The sequence below is a fragment of the Polyergus mexicanus genome, unplaced genomic scaffold (genome assembly GCF_030449975.1).
Source record: "Polyergus mexicanus isolate NDT 795.1 unplaced genomic scaffold, iyPolMexi1.0 SCAF_122, whole genome shotgun sequence".
NCBI classification, from domain to species: domain Eukaryota; kingdom Metazoa; phylum Arthropoda; class Insecta; order Hymenoptera; family Formicidae; genus Polyergus; species Polyergus mexicanus.
The window spans coordinates 25915-35730 of NW_027223442.1; the positions used below are offsets into that span (position 1 = coordinate 25915).

A 9816-nucleotide genomic window follows, 5' to 3' on the forward strand; every position below is an offset into this window, starting at 1 on the left:
TTTAACTGCATGTTTATTTTTATTTTTAATTGCGTAGAATTTTATGAAAATTATATGTATTTCCCCATCAGTGATTTCCTTTTGCAAGCGCAAATAATTTGTAATAAATGTCAGTTAATTGGTTCACATCTTTTTCAAATTGATATTAAAAGATACGGTAGTGTCTCGCGCTAAGTCACACGCAATAACAAGGTACTCCGCGTATTTATACGCGAGTCGGCTAATTAAGAGTATCTGAGATTTTCAAATTTGAATAACGGCTGAAGCGATCGAGTTCTTATTAGACTTAACTTATAATCTTATAACTTTAATTAATCTTTAATTAATCTTAATCTTATAATTTTCAAAGTATACGAAATATATATTATATCAAGAGACACGGTAGTGTCTCGCGCCAAGTCACGCGAAGCAAAGACCGCGTGTAGTAACAGCGAGGCACCCCGGGTATCTATACGCGAGTCGGATAGTTGAGAGTACCTTAGATTACCAGATCTGAATAACGACTGAACCGATCGAATTCTTGATAAGCATAATCGATAGCTTGGGTTCGATTTGTATAAGGAAAGTGTCTTCATTTTCGTTCTGCATGTTCTATATAAAGCAAAGATATTACGAAGCAAAGTCGAAATGTGGAAATTTTTATGTAAGAAACGTCACCATCATCATCATCATCATCGTCGTCATCGTCCCCTTTACCGCTATATATGTATACAACACATGCATAGAATATAGTGGTATAATGCTACACGTATATATACACGTACACAACACACATGTAATAATGGCAATGTATTCTTGTACGGTTGGCGTCTTTGACGAAAGATTGCGCTAACGGCGCTTCGTAATGTTACTGCTCGCTGCTCGCATCGCATCCATACTTGCTTTTGACAGGTATAGGTTAATTTGACAGGTATAGGTTAATTAAGTGTGCAAAATTTCAGAATGTAGTGTTCGTACGCTTTCATTTATAAAAAAGTGAATATTTGTGGATAGTTGGATCAGATATATCTCATTTATATTAGAAAAAAATAAAACACCACAAAAGTAATTTATCCTACGTGTAAAAACAGAACAAAACATCGCAATACATATGTTTATAAGAAATGTGTGTATTCTATAATGCTTATTATAAAATATGTGTGTGTATTCTATAGATTCAACTATCCAAAAGTATCAGGAAGATTTTGCATACTTTTTTATAAATGGAAGAGTGCTACGCTATATAACGTTGCACTCTAGAAAATTTAACATTAAATACTTGTCAAAAACCAGTATGAATAACTGCGAACAGTAATATAGGCATACATATATAAGAATCTAGTATATTTGAGTGCATTTATTAAAGGAGTGTCATCATATAGTTATTCGTCATGCATCATATGTAACTACAGATAAGTATAAATGATATTGGTAAAACACAATCTGTAAGGTTAATGCATGTCCTATGAATAATTTATAAATATACATTTATTTTTCAGTGGAAGTAGAAAAATTTTTCAATTCGATTATTTCGATGCTAATGCATCGCTTAAAATAGATGAAGCATGTTTCAGTATTGTTAATATATAATCATACAAAGTTCTCCATAACGTATGAAATCCATGGAAATTATTCAACAGGGACTACTGCAGAGTGAGTTTATATATATATATTATTTTATTTTAACTTGAACATCTCTATTTGCAATAGCTATTGTTTAACTGTTTGTGCCTAATAGAATGAAGGATTTCTCTCTTGCAGCATAATATTAAAGTAATTAAAAGTAAACAAAAACTTTAATGTACGTTTATGGATATAATAAATGTATGCAGCTACAGGTCAAAATTACTAATCTAATTTATATATTGCAGGATAAAAAGAAGATTATATATAAATTTGTGAATATGCTCTTAAATTATTATTGCGTATACAAGATAACTTGTATAATACATGCATCTTTACGAATAACTTGGGTCTTTGAAAACTAACAAGAATTATATATGAATTATATAGGAAACATTTATAATATAAAATATATTTTATGAGTTTCTTCTTACATACGCAATAATGATTTAAGAGCATATGTACTACTGCAGATAGGATTTAAAATTACTAATCTAATTTAAACATATTACAGGAAGGATTTTTTATATAAAAACAATTTCATATATAAAATTTATATAAAACTTATATAATACATATAAACACTTATACACTTTTTAACAAACATCTATGCAGTTCAATCAGGTAAGAATAAGAAATAAATCCTTAATATATATGTTTTCGAATCATTAGTATGCTCTTAAATTATTATTGCGTATGCAAGATAACTCTCATAATACATATATCTTTACGAATAACTTGCTTCTTTGAAAAATAACAAGAATATTGTTTGTTTAATTGTATATACAATTCTTAAACTAATTTTAATGATTCAAGTTATTCGTAAAGATGCATATATTATATGAATTATCTTGTATACGTACTGATTTAAGAGTTGAATATATTTCAACAATCCAAATTATTTGTAGATTATTTTGTTAAAGCAACAAACTTTCTGCAATATTTACATCAGATGTTCTGTGGCTATACATTTTCCTTTTGGGTAACATTTCTGATAGTTAAATCAGGTAATTACTTATCACATTACTTTTTATATACACATCATCATATCCAAATAGTATTTATTTATTATAAATAAATTATGAGTGTATATGTCCTTATATGTGTAAGATAACTTATATATTACATGCAGCTTTACGATTTCTTTAGAAAGGAGGGCTAGGTAAGATGAAGAAATGTGTCAACTAATTGAACTAACTTTTAAGCAAATAATATATTTCATAAATATATGCTACGTATAATTCTTGCTGTTTCTTAAAGGACTAAGTTATTTTGTAAAGCTGCATGTACTACGCAAGTTATCTTGTACATGTAAAAGCACAAATTATCTTGCACACGTAAGATCATATATTGTATGTACTGACGATTTATTTATAATAAATAAATATTAGCCAACTCAATACTATTTTGATGTGATAGAAAAAGTAATATATGACTACCTGATCCAATTATCTAGAAATGCTATATAAAAGACCAGTAGCTTTATTTCTTCATATATATATAAGTAATCTTTCTATAAGATTTAAATTAATTTAATAATTCTTAATTCTGCATGTATTTATTACAGTAATTTTAAATTGCATAAAAACTTATTTATTATAAAATATATTTATATTATTTAATATATTTTGAATGTTATAAATAAATAAACTCATTACCCAGACAGCACAAGGATGTCCTTAGGACGTCCAAAGGGCATCCAGGATATACATGTAGGATATCCTCAGGATATCCCATTGTAATCCTCAGATCTCCTCTGGGTGTCCTGAGGAAGAGTAAATGATAGCCGTATATTAACCTCTGCAGAATCCAGGGAGATCCTGTGGAACATCCTAAGGATTTTTATAGGATATGTTAGGGATATTTTTCGTATGTTTCAAGGAGCAAATTTTAAAATTTAAATATAAATTAAAATTATGTTTTATTATTTACTGCCAATATTAAAAATCTATTAAAAATAGTTCACCGTTCTTTAATATTTGAGGCTTTTGTGCTGTACATGAATATTTTACCATAGGTTTGGCTCCCGGGTTTGAGTTGTGTAATATTTTCTAAACAATCCAATATCTGAATTCCCTATGTTGGGATTGCATCAGAAATTGAACTGATAGAAAATAATTACATTTGTAATTTCCTGTCAGTTGCTCTTTGCAAGCTTTATATAATTCTCATGACCAAATCTCAAATACGAGTTCGCGTGTCGCATAGCGGTAAACCAACGAATTAGCGGTTGAATACTATTGTTTGTAAAGTTTTTGGAATGTTGCGAACAGTAACATTTCTCATGAAATATTAAATAAATAATAATTTTGAATATATGAAAATGTGCGCATCAAATTCAATTATTAATATTAAACGAAATTAATGTTAACAATTGCACATGTATATATCCTCTGGAAATCCAAAAGACATCCAATATAATAGACAGGGCAGATATATCCTACGGACATCCAGTGGTTATCCACTGGACATTTATAGGACATTAATACTTATTATAATACTTAAGATTTCTAAATTATATTAAATAGCTGACACAACTAAAAATAATTATGTATGCATATTAAATTTTTATAAATATATTTATAATAATATCTTAAAATATCCTACAAATGTCCTGAACCGTCCTGGACATATTCAGGATGATCCTGAGGATGTTTTGTGTTGTCTGGGCAAATATCCTTCACATTTCAAAATGGATTTAAGACTGCGAAAGGCAATTGAAAAAGAGGAAATACCAAATTCTGATTGGCCTTCCTTTAAAATTAATCGGATTTTTGGCGAGTATTGTAAGTATTTCAATAAAATAGCTTTTATTGCTGTTAAGTTTTACCTATTCATAATACTAAATGTTTACAACATTTTCAGCGTCCTTACAGAAAGCTGATGCGAAAGCAGAAAAGGCCTTATACACGTCAGATATGGATACTGAGAAAGAAACTAAATCTTATAGAAAATATAGAGCGAGGAAAGTTTTATCTTCATCCGAAAGCGAAGAAGAGTCATGCACAAGTGCAATTTTGCCACCTGCTCCATGTCCTCCTGCAAAACGTAATTATAAACAATTCTAATCGCGTATATATATATAAAATTCATATATATCTCTCTTATATTTTAACATTATATTTTATTTTATCAATATGAAAGGTCAACGACTGTGCAATACAAACGAAACAGTACAATGTGAAAGTGCATCCATTACACGTTCTTGGGATTCTGCAAAAAAATACAAAGTATCATCACAAATTTCAAACTTGAGCTCCTACTCATCATCTTTGCAAGGTGAGCAAATTTATTACATATCTCCATGTAACAATGCATATAATATTATATAAAATTTCATACTTATAATTAATATTATCAGTAAGTATAAATTTAAAAATGTATACATAATTTTTTACATACAATATTTAAAATAATACATATACAATATTAATAATATTTTAAAAATTGTGTGCTTACATATTCTATCTATACATATATGGATATACGACGAAATATACATATATGTATATATAGAATAATATATATATGTACTATACTCATATAGTTTACATATATAACTTGTCAAAATTCCATTTTCTTTCTAACTCCTATTTTGAATGCTAAATGTATTTATAATATATTTTATATGCAGATGCGAATGATTATGGTACTTTGTACGAAAGAGATGAAGAAGCGCTTAACATTGCTACAAGAGAGAAAAATCGAGACAATTCAATACACCGACATATAAATAAAATGGAGGAAGTTGGTCGATCTAACTGTACGCAAGGAAACCAATATATAAAGGAAAAGGAAAATAATAATTTAAATCATCAATTTTCAAAGCTGCGATTGGTAAGTAAATGTAATGCATATAAATATAATATATACACACATACACACGCCCACACACACACACACACCACGCGCGCGCGCACGTTAATTTTGTACATATATATTTCATATTTATCATTAATATTATCAGCAATTATAAATTTAAAAAAGTATACATAATTTTTTACATACAATATTTAAAATAATACATATACAATATTAATAATATCTTAAAAATTGTGTGCCTACATATTTTATATATACATATATGGATATACGACGAAATATACATATATGTATATATAGAATAATATATATGTGTGCACTCATAAAGTTTACATATATCTTGTCAAAATTCAATTTTTCTTCTAACTTCTATTTTGAATGCTAAATGTATTTATAATATATTTTATGTGCAGATGCGAATGGTTATGGTATTTTGTACGAAAGAGATGAAGAAGCGTTTAACATTGCTACAAGAGAGAAAAATGGAGACAATTTAATACACCGACATATTAATAAAATGGAGGAAGTTGGTCGATCTAGCTGTATGCAAAGAAACCGATATGTAAAGGAAAAGGAAAATGATGATTTAAATCATCAGTTTTCACAAACTGCAATTGGTAAGTAAATGTAATGCATATAAATATAATATGAACACACACACACATACGTACACACACATGCACGCACGCACACACGCACACGCACACGCATACGCACACGCATGCACCATTTATTATATATATATGGACCGTTTATTTTGAAAGTGGTGCAAGTCCATTTTCTTTTGTTTCGAGAAAATTACATGTTAGCAGATCTGATAATTAAAAAATATAGGTTAATTATGTGAAGTCTGGGAATGTTTGTACTAATTTATCAATATGTAATTTGATTATATAAATTTCTTTTAGGCGAATTTAACTAAAATAATATATATTTCCAGGCTGCAAATGGACTTACACCACTTTCATAATTAGTCAATTGTAAATATCATTTAATTTCAATTTTGAAATAACAAATATCACTTAAAATATATTTCATATTAATCCAATTTTGTTTATAAATAATAACAAGAAATAAAATAGAATTTGTATTTTTTATTTTGAACGTTAATTATATTTATATATTGTTAAACTTAACACAAGATATTGGTATTGTTAATTATTTATACTCTTCATGTGGCAGTGTTTTGAAATATTCATGATGCACAGGAGATATATAAGGTAATAGCTGCTGCATATTCTTATATTTTTCGTATGTAATATGCCTGGCATCGTGATGGAAATTGGATTTACACCACTTTCATAATCAATGGTTACGCAATTTCTTTTACCGGCCAATTTTAAATTGAACAAAGCATTGGCATTTTTTAAGATATTAAATACTAACTAGTTATAAACAAAAAGTTTACACTAAATTAAGAATAAATTACGTCATATCTCATTTTTTAAAAAAAAGGACTTACACCACTTTCAAAATAAACGGTCCATATATATATATTTGAAATAAATGGTGTACATATAGAAATTTTGCAACTGTAATAGAGTTTAGCAATTGTGTATTGTGAGCAAATTTAGCAATTGTAAGGCCTTTATTTATACGTGTTAAATTGTTTTCTATACAAATTTAAAAATAATAGGTATTACAACTTTTACCTATTTCTAAAATTTTTAATAAAATCTATTATTATTATTATTTTTTTATAGTTTTATATAACTTTTATATAATAGATATGCGAAAGATAATAATAATAATAAATATTTTCATATAAAACTATCAATTTAAAAAAAATGCAATAATCTACATTTTATTTCTTTCATTAGTAAAATTGTATAGTATATCGAAATACAAGATATGTTCTTGTCTGCTATATTTTTTGAAAAAGCAACGTATGTAATGCCACTAATTTATATGTTTTATATACAATTTATATATTTTATTTACTATACTTATTACATTTTATTATATTATTATATACATTTATATACATTTATTTATATATATTATATACATGTATATGCTATTTATACATTATAAGTGTATATATCTATGTCAATCGGCTATTTTGACGACGATTTCTACTAAGCATTGGCTACTTCAACGACTTCTGGCTACTTTGACGACCGTCGTCAAAGTTTTAGCAAATTAATCGCATATTTCGACGACGTCGTCAAACTTTACCATAACTAAGAATTAGCTGTTTTGACGACATTGTATACTTTGACGACATTGTATTTATTTATTAGCGATTTCGACGACACTGAAAAAAATATATTAAAAAGAAAGAAATATGACTTTAGATATGATAACCTGCGATTTACTTTATCTTAATTTTTCATGATTTGATAAGTTACGTGTCGCACAGAAATATAAAAATATTAATTTATTATTAAATATGATTAAGGAAGTAAATCCCGTTTCATGTTGCAAATTTATATAGAATATTTTTCTCGCTCATTTATTTTTTAATTTATGATATCTTTTAACATTTTATATATACATCAGGGGCTATTTTAATCACAATGCATGTATTTCATTGATCACAGATTTCTTAATCATCGAAAGCGTCACACTTACTGACGTATTATTTATTTTATAGTCACAAATGATGATTTTTGCTTTTCAAACTAATTTCTAAAAACATTTATTTTCGCAAAGATTCGCAAAAGATTCCTGTAACTAAAATTAAATTTTCAATATAACGTTTATATTTGATATATTTAATAGAAAATTGCGAAATCTTAATCATAAGTACGTTGACATTCAAATAAATGCTTTTAGTACGCATAGCATAAAAAAGAGACAATCATGTCCTTCGCAACTATAACAGCCCGATCAATTTTTTAAGTGAAGGAGGCATGCTATGAACATTTCAATATGGTATTAAATTCGGTGTTCGTGATATACAATAAGATAATCATCTGACGTTATTTAGTTTCGTGAAATGTAAAAATTATAATAAAATAAGAGATAAATCACAAATAATAAAAAGAAAAAAGTAACAAATGACCATAAAATTCGAACTTGAGTTAAAAATTCTCGTAGAGCGTGATAATCGTAAAAAATGATATCTATGGGAGTTAGGTACATAATATTTTCTGATATTTTATTGTAATCTTATCATGATTTTATTTTATATTTTGTATATGATGCTGAATGAGCTACATAATCACACATATGTAGCTACATAATATGATATCACGCATATATATATATAAATATATCTATTCTAATATTATATTTGAATATATGTATATACATTATGTGAGACAGTATATAAATGTAGATTTTCATGTATAATTATTACAAATATAATTATCACATTGATATGGGATTATCTCTTTGAAAAATAATGTGTTCATATATACACTCCAATGTAATTGTAAAATTGAGAAGTCGGTTAGGAGCAAAATATTGTAAGATTTTTATTTTGTGATATAGTTAATAGACAATATACTGCATTTGGATATGGCATGCTAAAGCACTGTCTTCGATGATCTATTCACTAACTAAAAAACAATACAAATGCTACTCAATCTTCTAACACAATCACACGAAATCATTATTGCTTCAATAGACACTGCAAGATAATGAATGAGCGTTGATCATTCCATTACAGATCACAAGATTCTATTAGCGGAGACTATAATATTGAACTCTCGCTTAAAAGATTCTCGTGTTTTGTAATAGATTCCTTTTTAACATTAGGTGCACGCTGGACCTGTGTGTGGTTTCCAAATTAATATCTGTTATTGTTACCTGCTAAAATAAAAATAAATGATAAGATATGATATTAATACATACGAATTTAAAACATTTTCCTTTGTATAATAATCGTACCTATATAATTGTTATTACCACAATTCAATCCTTTTTCAATTTAATAGAAAACATACAATATTTATATTATTATTTCATAATGTAGTTGCACAATCCCAGTATTGCTGATGTACTTCATTATTGCTTCAACAGATATTACAAGTTGATGAATAAGCGTTGATCATTTCATTACAGATCACAAGATTCTATTAGCGGAGACTATAATATTGAACTCTCGCTTAAAAGATTCTCGTGTTTTGTAATAAATTGCTTCTTGATATTCAATGCAAGCTGGATCTATGTGTGGTTTGCAAATTATTTTATACATTATTATCGTCTGCTAAAATCAAAATAAACATGATGTAATATTAATAGATATGACTTTAAATCATTTTCCTTTGTACAACAATTCTGCTCATATAACTGTCATCGTCACAATTCAATCTTTTTTTCAATTTAATAGAAAACACAATACTTAAAAATATTATGTGAATTATGAAAATATAATAAAATTACTCACTTTAATTATAATGTACCTCGTTGCAAAATTTTTAGAATTTGTTGTACATTCCTATA

At 27.1% G+C, this 9816-nt stretch overlaps 1 protein-coding gene across 6 annotated transcripts; it reads left to right on the forward strand.

The window, feature by feature from the left end:
- The first annotated feature begins 701 nt into the window (after positions 1 to 701).
- On the forward strand, positions 702 to 9430 carry LOC138944226 (uncharacterized). Of its 6 annotated transcripts, none has more exons than XR_011448685.1 (8): positions 702 to 1632; positions 2117 to 2226; positions 4241 to 4388; positions 4468 to 4650; positions 4747 to 4881; positions 5237 to 5439; positions 5838 to 6041; positions 9394 to 9430. XR_011448685.1 is itself a non-coding variant. In XM_070315135.1 (7 exons), exons 2-7 carry the CDS (start codon positions 2212 to 2214, stop codon positions 5919 to 5921), a joined length of 768 nt encoding a protein of 255 aa, XP_070171236.1. In that variant the 5' UTR covers positions 702 to 1632; positions 2117 to 2211; the 3' UTR covers positions 5922 to 6330. The 6 variants fall into 6 exon arrangements, 3 of the variants coding, with proteins under 3 accessions (XP_070171236.1, XP_070171238.1, XP_070171237.1); XR_011448684.1 differs by lacking the exon at positions 9394 to 9430 and adding an exon at positions 9041 to 9267; XR_011448686.1 differs by lacking the exon at positions 9394 to 9430 and adding an exon at positions 6365 to 6961.
- The last annotated feature ends 386 nt before the right edge of the window (positions 9431 to 9816 follow it).

Coding starts and splice junctions, on each gene's coding strand:
- LOC138944226 (XM_070315135.1), top strand. Junction 4,389..4,467: donor TCGGATTTTTGGCGAGTATT/GTAAGTATTTCA, acceptor CAACATTTTCAG/CGTCCTTACAGAAAGCTGAT. Junction 4,882..5,236: donor CTACTCATCATCTTTGCAAG/GTGAGCAAATTT, acceptor TTTTATATGCAG/ATGCGAATGATTATGGTACT.